The following is an 18,864-nucleotide window of genomic DNA, read 5'->3' on the forward strand; positions in this document are numbered from 1 at the left end:
ATGATCCTTTCTGAGAATCTTCTGCTCTAAGGTTTAAAGATTACTTTTGTTTGGGTGGAAAATACTTTTTCATTTTCTTTCTTCAGATAATTGAAAAAATATTTTTTTTTTGTTCTTCACAGACAAACTAAACTACAACGTGTTTGGTCATTGGGAAAAATATGTGGCACAATATTTGTTTTCTGCAAAAATATATTTAAAGTTTTCGACAAGGCTTCTCGAACATGTAAAATAAAACATTACAGACAGAGCTTTGTCCAGAAGTCATTACAATCAGAAGAGTTTTACACTTTCATTGAGTCTTTAAATGTCTCTGGGTCCCTCGGGTCCCCATCGGGGCTCCTCTTGGTCCCTCGTGTCCCCATCGGGGCTCCTCTTGGTCCCTCGTGTCCCCATCGGGGCTCCTCCCGCACTGAAGGTCCCTCACGCGTGCACCGTGGTCCCCTGAGACGGTAGCGAGGCCCCCGGGGGCCGCGGCGTGCGGGCGGGTGCGGGCTCCTCGCAGGCCTCCTCCTCCAGGAGCTCGCTGAGGGTGCTGATGTAGATCTGCGCCATCTGGAGCGTCTCTGATTTGGACAGCTTCTTGTCGCTCTCTAGGTTGGGGATGACGCTCCGGAGCCGGTCGAAGGCGACGTTTAACCCCAGCATCCTCCTCCTCTCCCGGGCGTTGGCAGCCAGTCGTCGCCTCCTCTGCGCCCGCTCCAGCGCGCACTTGTCCGGCTGCAGGTAGTGCAGCGCGCCGCCGGCGGGTCCGAGCCGCAGCTCCACGAGGGCGCACGGAGACTCCCGGAGGTCACAGCCGCCTCTGGTGCGCTCTGCCCCCGCTCGCTCCTGCGCGCGGCTCCGCTGCAGCAGAGCCTGGATGTCGGTGTAAGCTGCCGGGGACCCGGGACCGGACCCGGGGCCGGACCCGGACCCTCGCTCCGGATCCACCGTGATGAAAGGAGCAAACAGGCTTTTACGCGGCGACATCGCTGTCACTCAAACTTTCCCCAGAAGCCAAACTCGATCAGTTCACTGGGAACAAAGTTTCACGCGCTCAACTTTCCCCACTTTGGGTGGATTTATGGACAGGGCAGCCGCGGGCACGCGCAGTGCGTGTCCCGGGGGCGTGGAGAGGGTCGTGTGCTGCCTAATGAACAGAGCCAGTGCGCAGCAGGACGTCCATTAACCAAGTTCATCAAAAGAGGATTAGAGGCGTCTCAGTGCTGTGGAGCGGGACAGGGAGGGGGGGAGGATGAGAGGGAGGAAGGAAGGAAGCATGAGAGGAAGGAAGGATGAGAGGAAGGAAGGGTGAGAGAAGAAGGATGAGAGGAAGGATGAGAGGAAGCATGAGAAGAAGGATGAGAGGGAGGATGGGAGGTTGTGAAAGAAGAGAAAGTTTGACCAGAGAAACCATGAGTGATGAAGATCAAACCCTTGATGATGAAGAAGAATTTGAATCTTATAACTTCTCCTTTAAATCAACACTGTGACAAACTAGTGCAACAAAACAACTGTATCCTAATATACGTTTATAATAATTCATTCAGATCCAAATAAGGTTAAACCAACGTCTGTCCAACACTGTCTTTGTCTCTTATTCTTTATGTATTTTGAAACGTACTCGTGTGAATATTGGATCTTGACCCAGTCTGTGGACTCTGAACCCTTCAAAACACAACATCACTGTTTTCATCAGTTTGAACTTCACCTGATAAAATGTGACGTCACCTTGTTTCCTGCTGATGTTTGATTTCAGGTGGTTGAATAGCATCCATCCTGCTGCTTGGTCACAGGTTAGAGACCCAATGATGGAGCGACTTGATAGAATCTGACCAATCAGCTCAGACGTGGAGGAGCGATCAGAGGCTTTATCGTCTCCTGCAGAAACAAAAGGTTGTGTAATCTTGTTTATGAACGTGACTCTATTCATGAAATGTCTCAACGAATGGACCAGTCGAGGACGTCTGTGAGATGGATGGTGATCTGAGATCTTCACGTTGTCTTCACTCTTCTCCTCATTGTGTGAACGCTCCATGAAGGACGAGGACGTCTGAGGTGCATCTTTATTTCTGTCTTCTACCGTGTTTGTGTCACATTGTGTCTCGTACGTCTCATCAGCTCATCACTGATACTTGTTTTTTAAGGTTAATTAAAAGCGTCGCGGCTCCCTGAGGTTAAATCCCGATGATGACTGACAGTACCTGGCAGCCTCGTATCATCTGGACAGACTCTAATGGGATTTAGCAGCGTGTCCTGAGCGCCGTGTGCCAGCACTCTGCCGGGCCGGGCCTTTACAAATGCCACAGCGTGGCAGCGAGCCGGCACAAAGATGGCTGCGTGACACACAGGAACATAATAGACTCCTTCTGGCCAGGAGGACCCTCGCTGTCTGAGGCTTCTTTTCATTCTGCGATCTGGAGCACGTGGGGAGGTTTGGCTTCGCGGCTCAGACGACAGTTGTTGGCACGCTCCGCTTTATTAAACCCAATGAAACGGCTCATTGCAGCCAGCGGACGGACACAGGCCGCAGATCAAACCCTCACGCCGCCATGACGGCCGACACCCACACAACTGTTGAGTCCTTCTGTGAGGACTTCTACAAATCAGGCTGAAGATGTTTTCATCTTTTGATACAGATTGAATATAACTCACAGAAACACTGACTTCACTTGTTTTCAACCTTTTGTCTTCCCTGTCCAGGGGAGGTGGACCTTTTAAATAAATCTGTGCTCGTAACTTTAGGTCAACAACTCGACCTCCTACACTTTTCAGTCACAAGTTGTGTTTCCTGTGTTTGTGTCAAATGTTCTAGTTAAAGGATAATTCTGCTGTTTTCTATAATTGTTTTGTCTGAAATTCCCATGAAAACACTAAAACGTCTAATTTCCAGTTGGTAATTTATAGCAAACGTTAACTGGGCATTTGTTTGGGACTATTTTCAGTGGCGGATGAATCCTAATGGGCCACAGGGACAGTGTGTGATGGACTCGGAGAATAAACTTCATGCTGATGAAGGGAAATCCAAACAGATTCCTTCATTGATATGATCAGATTGTCTAGAAACAGATTTCTGTTTGGAAAAAGAAACTAAAAGTGTAGTGGTGAGTAATTAGAGGAGGTTCGGCTTCATCTGTTTACATGCTCCGCTTTATTAAACCCAATGAAACGGCTGGTTGCTGCCCGGCGGTGCACGGACACGGGCTGGAGATCAAACCCTTCACGTTCTCACTGTTCTCCATTGAGTCAAATTCCTCGTGATCAATTTCCAAACAGCTCTTTGTAGATCGATTTCCAGTTCAACCAGTGCCTCGTGCTTCTTCCTGTGGTGCAGCGTGTTGATCCTAAAGGAACCAGCAGTGACCGAACCACACAGTTTGTTTCTGAAGACTCAAACTGAAACCTTCTGTATGAACCTCACATCAGATCAGAGATCCCGAGTGTTGTTGGTGTCAGAAGATGAATCTTACAGCTGCACTAGTTTCTGTGTCGTTTCTAATCTTTCTAATTCATTTCAGTTTCTTGCATCACTGACCAACAACAAGATAAATCTTTAAAATGACCTTTTCTGTGTTTGTAAAAAGTAAATCTTCTTTAGAAAGAAACAGGAACTGTTGCATGTGAACCTCCTGACCTGGATCCTGCTGCGGGTTCGATAGAACTGAATATAATATGTTATATATAATTATAATTGTGAATGTTAATGTTTCCTCTGCAGAATAAATTGATATCAAAGAAGAAGAAGAGCGTTTGACCATCTCAGGTTCCACAGGTCAGAGCAGAAGCTCCGCCCCTTAGTCCGATCCGCTGGTCGTCTTTGAAGAAGTGACCTTGATGGATGAAAAAGTGACTTCGTCCATCAAGGTCACTTCTTCAAAGACGCTACAGGACGGCCAATCACAGAGCTCGCCCTTTCTCTCTGATTGGACACGCAGAGTCAGAGTACAGGTGACAGTCGACCACACACGGCCCAGTGACGGCCGGCTGTCAAGAAGTAACACACTCTCTTTGATGTTATGATGCAGCAGGAACAACACACACACACACACACACACACACACACACACACTAATAACGTGCACAGATCAATGGCCGTACAATCAGAAACATGGAAGAACAGCCACACACAAAACTGAACACGAACACACAAAGCCCCCGACACACTCATTTGTCTCATTTCACACCAGTGATCCTTCCTTCCTCCCTCATTGTGTCTCCCTGCGGTGACACACACACACACACACACTCACACACACACACACTCACTTGTTTCACTGAACACCACAGGACACTCCTGCTCTCTCTCTCCCTGCAGGCCCAATTACTAATCATTGATCAGGCCAGCTGTGTGTGTGTGTGTGTGTGTGTGTGTATGGAGTAGATGTGAGTGTTTAATATTAATGTGTTTGTCCGTCTCATCACATGTTTGTTCTTCTGTACATGTGATGACACTGTTTCTGAACTTTGTCCTAATTTCGAAGATTCTCTCAAAACCCTTTTTCTCTTCTTTCTGTGAAACATCAGTAAAAACTGTCTGTTCTTTCTTCTCGTTCCAAACTGAAGCTCACTTCACGTCCTGTTCCTGTTCCTGGGGTTTTTCTGTGGCTGCAGCTCTGGATGTAATTTATAACTTTGAGCTCATGGCCGCCGGGAAATTAGTGTCGTCTCCGATGTTTCACTGAGGCTGCAGAGACAGTTTGTGTTTGTGTTTCTTTTACATTTCACTTCCTTCCACACAGGTAACACCTCTATGTGAAAATACAAAATATAATTGAAAGCTGGGCCAAATGAGAAACTAACGTCAGGAACAAGTGTCCAATCAGGAACAAGCCTGTCACCATGGCGATTTCTTACATTATTTTATTCATCAAGAAAACAAATCAACAAAAATCTCCTTTTAATTGCAGTAATAAAACCGAGATGAGAAGAACTGCTGCTCCTGTAGAAGCTTCACACTGGAGCTGCAGTTCTACTGTGTATTTACTGAAAGTGGTGCATGATGGGTAACTTTTGACGAGCTAGATTGGATCGTCAAAAGTCAGGTACATGTATTTTATGATGACCATCTGTCTGTTGCACCAACATGTCTCCGAACAGCTCGTCCTTTCTGTGATATCGTGTTGCATCACGTCAGCGTCTGACGTCCCGGCTGCCGCAGCTCGTTCACTTCTTCTTCTTCTTCTTCTTCTTCTTCTTCTTCTTCTTCTTCTTCTTCTTCTTCCTCTTCTTCTTCTTCTTCTTCTTCCTCTTCTTCTTCTTCTTCTTCTTCCTCTTCCTCTTCTTCTTCTTCTTCTTCTTCTTCTTCTTCCCTCTCGCTGCGCTCGCCCTGCGTCTCCCCGGCTCCTCTCAGCTGTCCACGGCTCTGACACACGATGCGTTCAGGCATGTTGTTCTCACCGTGATGACTTGACCCCGCGACCTCTACCTGTTTCTGCCCGGCCGACACTGCTCCTGCAACCCCCCCCGCCAACCGACGATTAATTATAGATGCACGAGGCGGGAGAGAGAAGAGATGTCAGAGACGTCAGGTCAGATTATTAATGCTGCCTGGAAGGAGAGAGGGAGACGAGCCAGAGGACGAGGAGATGAATTATAAACTCTCACATTTCTATTTATGTGTTTATTCTGTTTCTAAAAAGACCTGAGGAGGAGGAGGAGGAGGAGGAGGAGGAGGAGGAGGGAGGAGGAGGAGGAGGAGCAGGAAGAGGAGGAGGAGGAGGAGGAGGAGAGGAGAGGAGGAGGAGCAGGAGCAGGAGCAGGTTTGTTTCACTTAACGACCTCACACAAGTTCACCTGTTACATTTACATCTTAACATTTATCATAGATGAATAACAAATATGAGTGAAAGTAAAGATCCACTGTATTCAAATGAAAATGTCTGTACCTTGATGCAGATCTGCATAAAAATACACAATTAAATAAGGAATCTACCAAATACTTTCAATATTTCTCTCGAGGTTAGTTGAATATTTCAGAGAGAAAATGTTCAAATGAACCTTCATGTTTCCAACGTCAGGAAATCCCTGTAGCTGTATGAATCTACACGTGTGCTAATGGGACTGAAGGTTGGAAAATTCATATTTAAATTGGTTTGTTGTTTGTGGATCTGTACAGAACATCAACACAATAATAGATGAACAGGTAGAAAAACACATTTCAACCTCATAAGATCCTCACATTTATTTTAATAATAACTTAATCTGTATAGCACTTATCTAAACGAGGTTACAAAGTGCTTGTGCTTATATTCATCCTCATGTGGACAAACTAAAGTGAGGACGTCAAAGATTATTTATATTAAAACAACCACAGTCGACCAAAAGGCTCAAAGTACGTGAATAAAAAACTAATAAATGGAAAATACAAAAAGCAGAATCATAAATATTTGAGGATTAACATATTTCCCAGTAACAGATGGAATCAACGTCTCAGTGATTTAAAGGTATAAAGTAAATGTTGTGTCTCAGAAAGTGGTTTGGATGAAGTTCAGGTTCAGAGTCAGTGTGGTCCTCAGGAGTCAGTGTGGTCCTCAGGAGTCAGTGTGGTCCTCAGGAGTCAGTGTGGTCCTCAGGAGTCAGTGTGGTCCTCAGGAGTCAGTGTGGTCCTCAGGAGTCAGAGCAGCAACCTGCTGGTGCCGGTCACATCAGGGATCCGATGGAGGGAGCTGTTGTTCTGGAGAAGAGACGGAGGGGGAGGAGGGGAGAGAGCCTGGGGCGGGGGGGTTAGTGTGAGACCCACAAACAAGGTTTCAAGGATTTAGAAAAGAAAAACAGACGTAGAGGAGAAGCTGAGGATTCTGCAGGTCTCTCCAGTATTCTTCACCATCTGAGTTCGACTCCTCTTGCTCTTAAAGCACAGAAGAGACTCAAAGCCTGATTCCTGTCGTTCTATAATCACAACATCAGGGTTCTCTCACTTTCTGAAGTAAAAATCACTGCTGAGAAAACTGCTGCTCGTCCATGTTTCTGTTTTCAGATTTCAATGGTTTTAACTCATTTCTATGAAAATCCTACTCACTGCAGATTGAATCCCTGTTTTCATTTCCATATATTTCTTCTGTCAAATCAACATTAACAGTGTATTTGTCAGGACAGGTTTTAAAATTGTGTTCAGGACGATTTGACTTTAAAGATGCTGGAAATAATTCATCATGTGTTCAAACATCAACAGGACGATAAGGAAATAAATAATAATGTGTAAGTTAAAGAAGAGGCTGAGTGTCGACTGAGGACAGGTGGTTGTGTAGAGTGTACATAGAGTTGTGTACATGCACACACACACACACACACACACTGAAGGTTTTTAACACGGTGAACTTTCTGTGTCTGTGCTCTCTCTCAGGCGTTTCCCTCACCCGTTGTTCAGGAGGTGCTTCTCCCTCCAGAACAGCAGATTCTTTCTGTAACATCTTCTCATCATGTTCCTCCAGATACTGTGTCTTATGGTTGCCTAGCAACAGTAGCTGTTTGCAGACATACCACAGAATATCAACAGCAGAAAACATACAAACCCTGAACATTCAGGAATTTGATTTATTTTTACTTTTAAACAGAAATATATCCTCACAAGCGTAAGTGGCTCTTATAATAGATAAATAAGATCTCAGCCAGTCTCATCACCATAAATATGTCTGATTGTTTACATCCAAACCTCCTGATGCATTTGGATTCATTCAGTTTGTCCCTGGTTCAAGTTTAATTGAATTAAGTATGTTTAATTAAATCCTGCTGACGAGCCAACATGATGAAAACCTGCTCTGTGGAGTTAACGAGTTGAAAACACGACCTCTGGCACCGAAGCTTCTCAGGGTCTGACTTCAGATGAGAACAACGTTATTCTATATTTTCATCTTGTCAACAAATCCCATGAAAGGACCTGAACCACGTTTGTCTGAGTCTCTGACCTCTGACCTCTGACCTCTGACCTCTGTGACTCGGACGACTCCTCGAATAAACTTCTCATTTTAAAGAACCAATGAAAGTGACTCTGACCTGAATGACTCCAAATGTTTCTCTGTGACTTGACCTCCGTGAATTTAATCTGACCTTTTGACCTGGTGCGCACAGCGTCCACGATCCGGGTCATGGTTCGGAAAACTAAGGTGGTCGATTTAAAAAGAAAAGTGCGTTTATCATTCTGCACCAAACACACACACACACACACACACACACACACACACACACACACACACACACACACACACACACACACACACACACACACACACACACACACACACACACACACACACACGCTAAGTGTTTGCTTCCATCATCCAACCTGCTTAGACACTCTGCTAATTACTCACAGTAATTCAACAGCTCACACTCTCATTAGACCCACAGTGTGTGTGTGTGTGTCTGTCTGTGTGTGTGTGTGTGTGTCAGTCTGATGTGTAAGATTAAAAAAATCTCACAGCAAACATTCTGCCTATTAAAGAATTTCTGGATTTAACCTGGAGGTCATTTCTTTCTTCTCTCTCTCTCTCTCTCTCTCTCTCTCTCTCTCTCTCTCTCTCTCTCTCTCTCCCTCTTTCTGCTCCTGTATGACTGATGGTTAAGCAAGGCACTAACACTGCCAGGGCTGCCGGTTCCATTCCCTCTGGAGTCGTTGGTGTAACGTCTGCTCGGCCACTTCCTCACTAAACCATCTCTTAATTGGTGTTTAAAAGCTGCTGTTCTGTCTGCGTGCTCACCCCCCTCTGCTCTGCTGAGTTCAAGCCAGCGGGACGACTGGTGATGAGCCTGAAGGTGTGTGTGTGTGTGTGTGTGTGTGTGTGTGTGTGTGTGTGTGTGTGTGTGTGTGTGTGTGTGTGTGTCTGTGTGTGTGTGTGTGTGTGTGTTACCTGCTGCCAGACTCCAGCTGTGGATGAGATGCTGATTACCTGAACAAACTGTGTGTGTGTGTGTTGAGGAAAAGTGAAGCAGGCGAAATAATGAGCTCCAGTTCTGAGGCGACAATTTGTTTGAGGAGAATTGAACAGATCTGCACTTTGCACGACGGCAGCAGGACGGTTCTGTGGGTTCCAGACTGAGGAGGAGGAGGAGGAGGAGGAGGAGGAGGCTCTGAACTGGACCCTGGACACCTGAGCTCCTTCAGGGCAGTTGAACTGTCAGACGCTGCATCTAAAGAACGACGGTGTCACAGCGGTGCAACTTGGCTGCTTCCTTCCATCCCAGAGACACTTTAATTCAACGGCTAATTCTACACATGTTTAAAAACCAAGGAGCATTAAAAGTTTCTCGTCCAGTGTAACTTCAGCTCTGTTGCTAGGTAACAGCAGTAAGTAAACCAGAGCTCCTCGTGGTGGATTGTGGTCAACGGGCCCATGAAGCCGCCTCCTGCGTCGGGCGTTTCCTCAGAGACTCTGACCTGAGACTCAACTTCTGACTTCTCAGGGAAACACAGACTCTGCAGGTCAAACATTGTCGGTTTCATCTTTTCCACTTGTGGTTTTTCTGCCGTCACAACGTGAAAGTGTTTGATGGAGGAATGAACTGAAGGATTTTCATCTCAGACAACAGGCCTTGATTTCACGGTGCAACAATCGGACCGGCAGCCTCACAGATCTCAGACCTGCGCTGATGAGTGAGGTGAGCCCCGGCGCTGCTGTGGCTGATGAGCGCTGTCACTTTGGGAATTGAAAAGTGGAGCGAGCGGCTGGACAGTGTGATGTGTGCGTGAGCTGCAGCTGATGTTGTGTGTGTGACGTGTCGTCGTCCTCCAGGTCGGTTTGTTCGTGCAGCAGCTGATCTTCTGGGCTGCTTCACATTGTTCGGTCACAGACAGAGAATCCGTCAATGATTCCTCCTGACTCTACGACTCTGGCTCCTCACTGGTCTGCTCTGACCTGCAGGGGGCAGTCGCTCACCAGTTCACGCCGCGACATGTCGGTGAAGAAGTATTCGTGCGAGCAGCTGTAGCTTGAGTCGGATCACGAGAGAACACGATGAGCTTCACTGAGGGAATCGAACTGTTGTGATGAAGCTCTGAACAGAATCAGATCCATTAGTGCACCTGTGTGTGTGTGTGTGTGTGTGTGTGTGTGTGTGTGTGTGTGTGTGTGTGTGTGTGTGTGTGTCTGCTCTCGCACAATTAGACGCTGCCAGTACAGAGCCAGAGAACACTTTAATGAGAGGGTGTTGCATAATATAGCAGACATCTGTGTGTGTGTGTGTGTGTGTGTGTGTGTGTGTGTGTGTGTGTGTGTGTGTGTGTGTGTGTGTGTGTGTGTGTGTGTGTGTGTCTGTGTGTGTGTGTGTGTGTGTGTGTGTGTGTGTGTGTGTGTGTGTGTGTGTCTCTGTGTGTGTGTGTTAAATAGCCTCGGGGTCATTCTGTCCATCTCTGTGTACGAGCACCTGTGGATGTCAGCATCTACACACTTGTGAGTTTGTGTTTCTGTGATTTCTGTGTAATGGGTTTTCTGTCGACCAGTGCGTGCGTGCGTGCGTGCGCGTGTGTGTGTGCGTGTGTGTGTGTGTGTGTGTAGCAGGTGGACTTAATGAAATGTGATTGGCTCCAACATGGCAACAGCAGGCCAGTGGCTGCTTGGTGACCAATCAGGGTCGGTCCTGCGGCGGCTGCTCACCGAGCGGAGCTGGAGCACTAATGTGGTCGTGACTCAGGAGCCGGGACAGAAAAGCAGTTTTAAACGGAGGGAGGAGAAGGTGTGTGGTTATATAAGCACGTGTGACGGACTGGGTTTGACTGGAGACTGACTCACCTCCCGCAGAAGGAGAAATGATGTTGGAGGGTGACATTGGGTCCACGTTTGGTTTTATTCTGAGTGAAACCACATTTGGTTTTAAAGCCAGGAACCTGCAGCTGAATGTTGAACAGTGTTTTTCATCTTCACCCCGGAGGAGCAGCTCCCTGGTTCTTGATCGATGCTCAATTCCACCATATTTGTAAGAGAATTCACGACATATAGAGAAGAGAAAATTATAGATTCAATGATTCTTTCTAAAACACAGAGAAAGTGGGAGTAGATGTAGAGCCCGGAGTGGAGCCGGCGGCCTGAACACTGCCCAAGCAACCGCCACTAATGAACCTGGGAGGCATGACCCGGGGCAGCAGGGAGAAGTCCACTCTCTGGTAGCTGTGAGCGCTCCATGTAATAACTGATCACGTTCAAAGCTGCTCTCGTCTGGATGTTGGCAGCTGGACAGTCAGGGGACGATGCTCAGAGAGATTTTATTAAGAAAATCAAACTGCAGCTGTCAGAATATGGAGAAAAGTGACGTGTACGCTCTGAAACAAAGACTGTGAATTGTCGACGGACGTCTCACCGGGTTGGTTTCCTGGGATCCAGCGATCAAAACAGAGAGAGTCTGTCTGGTTAACTCAGTTTTATGTGTTTTTTTAATGAAATGAAGTCTCTGAGGTTTTTAATCTGTTATAACACTGATCTTACAAATATATATTACTTCAAACACCGTAGATTCAATTTAACTTAAAACTGCGCATAGAGATCAACTTTTTTATTAATGTTCTGACATCCAGCAAGATACAATATCTGCAGGAAAAAAACAATATCACTGCCTGAAAATATGAAGAAACTAAGATGTCAGTTCATCAACAGTCTCTGTATGAAACCACGTTTATATTGATTCATTGATACGTGTCTCCATAAGGTGCCTGATGTCTCTCATCAAAACCTGACGCCTTCTGACGCTTTCCCTGATTTCCGCAGTAACTTTGTCGTTCACTCTGTTGCTTTAGAGTTAAATCCTCTCTGGATGTTTCTTTGTCCTTCTCATTGAGTTTGATCAAAGTGTTTTAATCATGAATTGATTCATTATAAGTAAAGTATCTGCTGGACTGTGAAGCTTCAGACCAGAGATCTTTGTGCCTCAGCTGGAGAAGATGAAGCTGTTGAGAGGAACCTGGATTAGTTTTATCCCGGTGCTGATGCAGCTTCCTGTTTGTCTCTGAGTCGACGGACTCGCTGCTGTACAGACGTCCTGACTGACAGGCTGTTCCTCACCCGTGTGTCTGTCAGGGTGGCGATGAAGGAAACTGAGCCGGTCCAAACCAGCCTGAATTCAGAATGACATGTTTTGACATCCTGTCACAGTGTTCCACAAAGTCTACATTATTCATAGAGTGAAGGATTCGTACAGTGTCTCCTGCTGCTCTAACCTCTGTCATTCACCTCGGAGATTTTAAAGATTCATCAGTTTGTCTTGAGCACAGAGACGATGCAGCTGTTTAACCACGATGTGACGCCACATCTGTGTGTGAGCACGTGAGCTCAGCTTCTCTCTCCAGTCACAGAAACCATGTTCCAGTTTAGTAGAAGGTTTCTTCAGTAGGTTTTAAGTTTTCTGGTTTGATAAAGAGAAAAATACTTTGTCAGGTATTTTCAAACCATTTAAAAATGCATTTAAGATTTTAAAGTTACAGCTGAAAAGAATAATTGATCATTTGACACAATCCACTAAAGTCAATTGGCTTTTACTTTGATAATGAACCATTTCAGTCATTTGATAAGAGAACATCCCATAAATTCTGTTGTTCATTCTCAATCATTTAACTTAATAGCTTGAGTGGTTTTCAACAGATTTAATTGATTTGACCAGACAGGGTCCAGCTCTTCCTCCTCATACTCCTCTTCCTCACAGATTATCAGCTGAGGTCTCAGGGGGAAAACACTCGAGGAATTCGTCCAGCCTGTCGCTGGTGTTTCAGGGAAGTGAGAGAGAAGAGAGAGGAAGAGAAGAAGAAACAAACTGACAGGAAGAGAGAGAGGACAGAGCTTCAGTTTGAGCTGTCATTTAATTTCATCTATATCTATAGACAGCCACCTTACAGCATATCGCACATAAACACCTGGATAATAAAGATAAAACCAAACATTACAATTAACTTAGGAGAAACAAAAGTAGGTTAAAATGAGGTTAAGAGGCGAAGGCACCGAACAGAGCATCATGAACACAAAGTGAAACCGAGGATCAGACCTCATGTTTCATAGACTGATGTTAACAGATGTGTTTTGAGTCGTGGTGGATTCTTCCAGAGTCGGGGGGGCCGAGCAGCCGACGGCTCCAGCAGCCACACTGATAATATCATGTGTGGATCTGACTCTGGAAACATATTGACCTTGTGTCTAAGAGCAGACGTGTGTGTGTGTGAGTGTTTACTTTTATTACTGGTGTCATAACTGTTCATATTGTGTGTGTGTATATCACAACTTAATATAAATCATTACACTTTGAAACATGTTTGGATGAAGTTTGGGAAAGTTTTCAGGAAATGCAGTGTCCTCCTTGTTCAGTGTAACAACACTGTGTGTGTGTGTGTCTGTCTGTGTGTGTCTGTGTGTGTCCTTTGTATTCCCCCGTGTCTGAGGCAGTAAACAACTCAGCAGACTGTTGGTCGGCCGGTGTTCTCTAATAACCAGGCGGACAGACAGCAGCTGCTGCTCTGCTTTTAATTCTCAGTCAGTCGCTCTGTGTGAGTTCAGACCAGAGAACGTCTGGACCCTCAGAACCACAGACAGCTCCTCCATAGAGAGACAGACAGACAGACAGAGAGACAGACAGACAGACAGACAGACAGACAGACAGACAGACAGACAGACGGACAGACAGACAGACAGACAGACAGACACACGGACAGACAGCAGACAGACAGACAGACAGACAGACAGACAGACAGACAGACAGACAGACCAATCCCGTCCAGTTTTATAGGAACCAACCCAATCAGGTCATTCACATCACATTTATTTCTTGTTTCTTCCAAACACTACAGATATTCAGTTCACGATCACAGAAAACAAAGAAAAAGCTGCAAAAGCTGTTTTCAGAGCCTGAACCTCTCTGTGTAGTGAGCACGTCTGGGGGTTACCCTTGATTTCAGCCTCTTGGGGGCAGCGCAGCGAGCTTTGCTGGATCCCTCGTGGATTCAGGTGGATTCCACAAACCAAACTGGGACAGTGATGGAGACATGAGGGGACGTTTCCTCTGGAGGTAGAAAGACCATCATGTAATGTTCTTTAGGACGGAGGAGTCTTTGGATGTCTCCTGTGATCTGGACACTGACAGGTGGAGAACCTTCTGCAGGATGAACCTGCTGAAGCTCAGCCTCCTGGAGGACATCGTCCTGAAACTACAGGAGAACCTGGTGTGATGTTCCTGTTGTTTGGTGAAACCAGGCGGCTCCTGTTTCACATCAGCATTCTCAGCACCGAGACTTTTTCTATATATTATTTTACCCAGTGAGTTTCTTTATTTTCTGTCTGTACGAGAGTATAACAAATAGACAAATAAAGGATATACTAATTAATTAACCAGAATGTTTCCTGTCTTTAACAATAATCAATATAGTGAACGTCACCTAAAATATGAAAAGCTAATTCCACCATGTAGCAGCCGGTGCACAGAGGAACTGAACAGCTTCACCTTCCCAAAACAAACTGTAAATAACTGAGAGTCAATGAATAAATAAAGCGATGAATGAATATATGTAGTTTTTCAGACAGCAGCAGAGGCAAGTTTCATATTAATATTCTCACGTTTTTATTATTACATCACTGAAAAATATATAGTTCTGTAGGGTAATATATTCTGTACATATATATATATATATTATTACTTCTGTGCAGGTTTGTAATAAACCAAATCCATACATGTGAAAATGATCCATTATATCTGTGGCCTGACGACCGAAGAAGAACATGTGATGAGGATGAAAGTGACAGAAAAGCCCTTGAATCTGAGGTCAAGAATTAACTTGTATGACACAAACAAGAAGTGGAAAAAATCCTGAGCATCAAATGGTAACAAGCGCTGAGCTGGAAACCATCAGATCGTCTCCATGACAACAGAGGAAACTGTGTTTAATGATAACGACTGAAAGCTCCAGAAAAAGCCTTTGAGTGGCGCTTGATTCATGAGACATCACCAAGTGAGACATCAGCCTCTAGTGACACGTGTGTGTGTGTGTGTGTGTGTGTGTGTGTGTGTGTGTCTGTGTGTGTGTGTGTGTCTGTGTGTGTGTGTGTGTGTGTCTGTGTGTGTGTGTGTGTGTGTGTGTCTGTGTGTGTCAGTCAGTATTTGCAGAGACATGAATTTATTCCTCAAACATCCGTCGTGCATGTGTAGTAAAGTGTATTTTATATTCTGCAGCATATACTCTGACTGCAGAGGCGTGTTTGTGTGTGTATGTTGTGATGTAGGAGCCAGATGAGCACGTACCTGCTGTGTGTGTGTGTGTGTGTGTGTGTGTGTGTGTGTGTGTGTGTGTGTGTGTGTGTGTGTGTGTGTGTCTGCGTTGAGATGCAAAGTGAGTCCTGGGAGATTTTGGTTTTCTCTCAGCGTCCCTCAGCACGAAGCCCCGGGGGAGAGGAGAGAAGAAGCAGGGGACACTTCATCCATAATTTAAAGTGTGACGCCGAAATCTGCCCCCCCCGCCTCCCCACGGATTTCTGTTTGGGGAAAAGTCAGGTTCCCACATGTCCACAGTTTACAAGAGGGAAAACAGTGCTGCCAGACGAGCGACTGACAGAGAGACACCAACAGGAGAAGGAACCGGAGGATGAGCCGAGTCCAGGGAATTCTACAACTTCCTGCACAAGACCGGGAGGACGCAGCTCTGCAGGGAGGAAAGTTTCAAAGTGTCGGAACACGCTTGGGGAACACGCACAGAGGTCACGTGACACGACGTGAAAATACACTCAGGCTCAGATGGAAGGACACAGAGTCACATGGTAACTGGAGCACGTGCTGTGAAGCCTGAAGGAGGCGTCCAGATGTGTCACGTTCAGACCTCAACATTAAACCCAGTGTGAGTTCCAGGTGTCTCACACGCTCCTCAACACGGAGTCTTATCTGAGGAAAGAGACGAGAGACACAAGCAGACCAACGAGTTCCCTCTGCAGGTTGTGATGTGCCCAGAGAAGCTGCCTCTGCAGGTGGAGCCTGTGGATTCAGCGTCTGATTCCTCCCTGAAGGAGGGAGGACGGAGGCTCCCGGGGCGGACTGCCAACGCTGGAGGGATGGGATATCACACCTGGCCTGAAAACGCTCTGGGAGCTGCTGGGGGAGAACAGAATAAACTTTTACAGAGGTTTCAGAAACTAAACGTAAAAACACAATGAAAACGACCTTGTTTCTCTCAATCACAGCAACTGAAGATGTTTATTCTGTTTGTGAGTTTAAACCTGAAGAAAAATGTTCTTTATTGATCCAGTGAAGATTTGAGCTGGAGTCTCTCCTCCACCTCCTCCACCTCCTCCACCTCCACCTCCTCCACCTCCACCTCCTCCTCCACCTCCTCCTCCCACCTCCACAAAGAGAAGAAAGAAGAAAGAGCGCCGCCGGGTGGCTTTGAAAATCAAGGTCAAAATGAACTTAAACCTTCTCTGACATTATGTATTTTGCACTTTCTATTTGCTTTAAGCTGAGACGTAGCAGGAACCTTCTGACTCCTCCACATCTGTCTGAACTTTCAATTTATTGCAACAGCTACAAGAAACGAAAACGTCAAGAATAAAACCAAAATATTTTTACTGCCAGATGAATAAATGAAGAACATTTCTGTTCCTTAAAAACGATGCAATAAATAAATACAAATCTTTAAATAAAAGAAAAGTGAAGGTAATATTGTGCAATTTTAAAAATGTCTCTTCTGAAGGTTTGTTTTTAAGATTCACCACAGAATGAAAACCTTCTGCTGTTTAAAGGATCATGTTGTTTATTAGATTTCAGTATAACTCAGGTTTTTATACTAAAAATGATCATGTTCCTGTGCAGAACCAGTGTCCTTGTGCTCTGAAGAGTGATGGACGGGCTGAGAGATGAAGACGAGTGTCGTGGGAGTCTTCGTCGACCTTGTGAGCAGAACAGCTCGACCTCAGCGCCGCTGACTGAGGAAACATGGGGAAGTTTTGAAAGTGAGCCGGAGAGAAGAGGTCAACAGCAGAGGTGTCACACTGAGGGTTTGTCTGGGAGGAATCTGAGCAGGTGGAGGAGGTGAAGGTTTTCTTCTACACAGATCTGTTCTGAACCACAACGTATTTCTATAGAATCAGGGAGAGAGACCATGAGACATTTGGAGCTTTTGGCCTCGAAATAACTTTGAGATGTCGAAGAAAACAACTTTTGATTTAATCTGATCTTCAGCAGATTTGGTCGATAACAGTTGTGTCTCAGTTCAGGGGCTGAATCCGTCTGAGGTCTGAAGTCTGATCGAGTCACAGCGGTGCGACTGGATTGTCCCAATTCAAAGTCTCGACCAAATGCGGGGGACAAGTGTCCCCTTTCACTTTGTCCTTTCACTTTGTCCTGACCAATCAGCGAGCGCACACTTCTCAGGCCAACAGGAGGCCCGGCTCACTGTGTGTATCCAACACCATCAAAATCCCATCATCGAGCCACACTGTTACACACACTGCAATTTATTATGACTCAGTCCCACACACACACACACACACACACACACACACACACACACACACACACACACACACACACACACACACACTCTTTGTCTGGCTGCCCCAAATTCTCACTACAGCCCCAAATGAAGATTAATCCTCCACCTGAAATAGTCCCTAACCAACGCACTGTTCCCTCAGAAGACGTCTGAACCCTGAGGAGGAGAAGCTGCTGTTTATTCAGCCGACAGACGTTTTATAATTTATGTTTTCAATAAGCACCGAAGGACCGAGTCACAGTTTCACACGGAACAGGACCGGCCTCATGCTTTAGATCCCTGGCATCTATACATCGTGTGTGTGGCTCATACACGTTCACGTGCACACGTATACATAGAAGTGCTCGTGCCCACCAGCACTTTGTGTTGTTTCACTGAATCCAGGCTTCCATCGGCTCTAATGCTGCTGCCGGGGACACACACACACACACACACACACACACACACACACACACACACACACACACACACACACACACACACACACACACACACACACACACACACACACAGATTCCTCTGGGATTGGTGTAAAGATAAATTAATCATTGAAAGCCAAACTTGCTCTAGGCATGGCCTGCTGCCTTGAGATGAATCTTTCACCACCAAGCAGATCTGTGTTTTCATCGTACACCTTCTCTCTCTCTTCCTGTATCCCACAATCCCTAGTTTCTGTCTGTCAATAAATACATCTATTTTTCAGCTCCTCTGTGTTCGCTCAGGTATTCACAGGCTGCGAGTGCACGACTCCCACACACACAGACACACACACACCTCATCAAGGGGAGCTGAGTGGTCTTGTTGGACGTCTCTCAGCTTGTGGTGTCACTGTGATATCAACACAACAACACACTGACTCACACTGAGCGTGGAGTAGCTGGCTGCAGAACTAGGTTCAGGGGATGAAGCTCTGAGGTTAGAGGATGTAAAGTGTGTGTGTGTGTGTGTGTGTGTGTGTGTGTGTGTGTGTGTGTGTGTGTGTGTTTCTCCCGTTCATTCGGTTCCATTGATGAACCCTCGCTGCTCTGCTCAGTCAACCAGGCTGATCTTTGGCTGAAAGCTTGACAACGTGAACCTGAAGTCAGTCGGACCTCCCTGAACACCACCTGAGTGGAGGTGTGACGCTCTGACGGCCGTGAAGGTGTCCATAACGTTTCTGTTCCCCCGACGATGATCCCGTTGGATTTTCACCCTCAGGACGAACTTTAGGTTCGAGCTCCTCTGAGCCGCTGAGCATATATTGATGAATCTGTCCACAACCTTAACATGGGGCGATGTGAAGATGGCTGCTGCCTCTCGGGCCGGGAGCGGAGCTCAAGGCTTTGTTGTGAATAATTTACATCCTCTTCTCTCATTCAACAACCAATAGTTCACAAAAAACTATAATTTACCCATTTTCTGTTTCTACACTTACTCCTTAAAGACACACATCTAACACCATG

At 45.9% G+C, this 18,864-nt stretch overlaps 1 protein-coding gene across 1 annotated transcript; it reads right to left on the bottom strand.

The window, feature by feature from the left end:
* Positions 1 to 409: 409 nt before the first annotated feature.
* Positions 410 to 1,124, bottom strand: atoh1c (atonal bHLH transcription factor 1c). The gene has a single exon (XM_035145426.2). It carries the CDS (start codon positions 970 to 972, stop codon positions 424 to 426), a length of 549 nt encoding a protein of 182 aa, XP_035001317.2. The 5' UTR covers positions 973 to 1,124; the 3' UTR covers positions 410 to 423.
* Positions 1,125 to 18,864: the final 17,740 nt, after the last annotated feature.

This window comes from Hippoglossus stenolepis, chromosome 21 (genome assembly GCF_022539355.2).
Source record: "Hippoglossus stenolepis isolate QCI-W04-F060 chromosome 21, HSTE1.2, whole genome shotgun sequence".
Taxonomy (NCBI): domain Eukaryota; kingdom Metazoa; phylum Chordata; class Actinopteri; order Pleuronectiformes; family Pleuronectidae; genus Hippoglossus; species Hippoglossus stenolepis.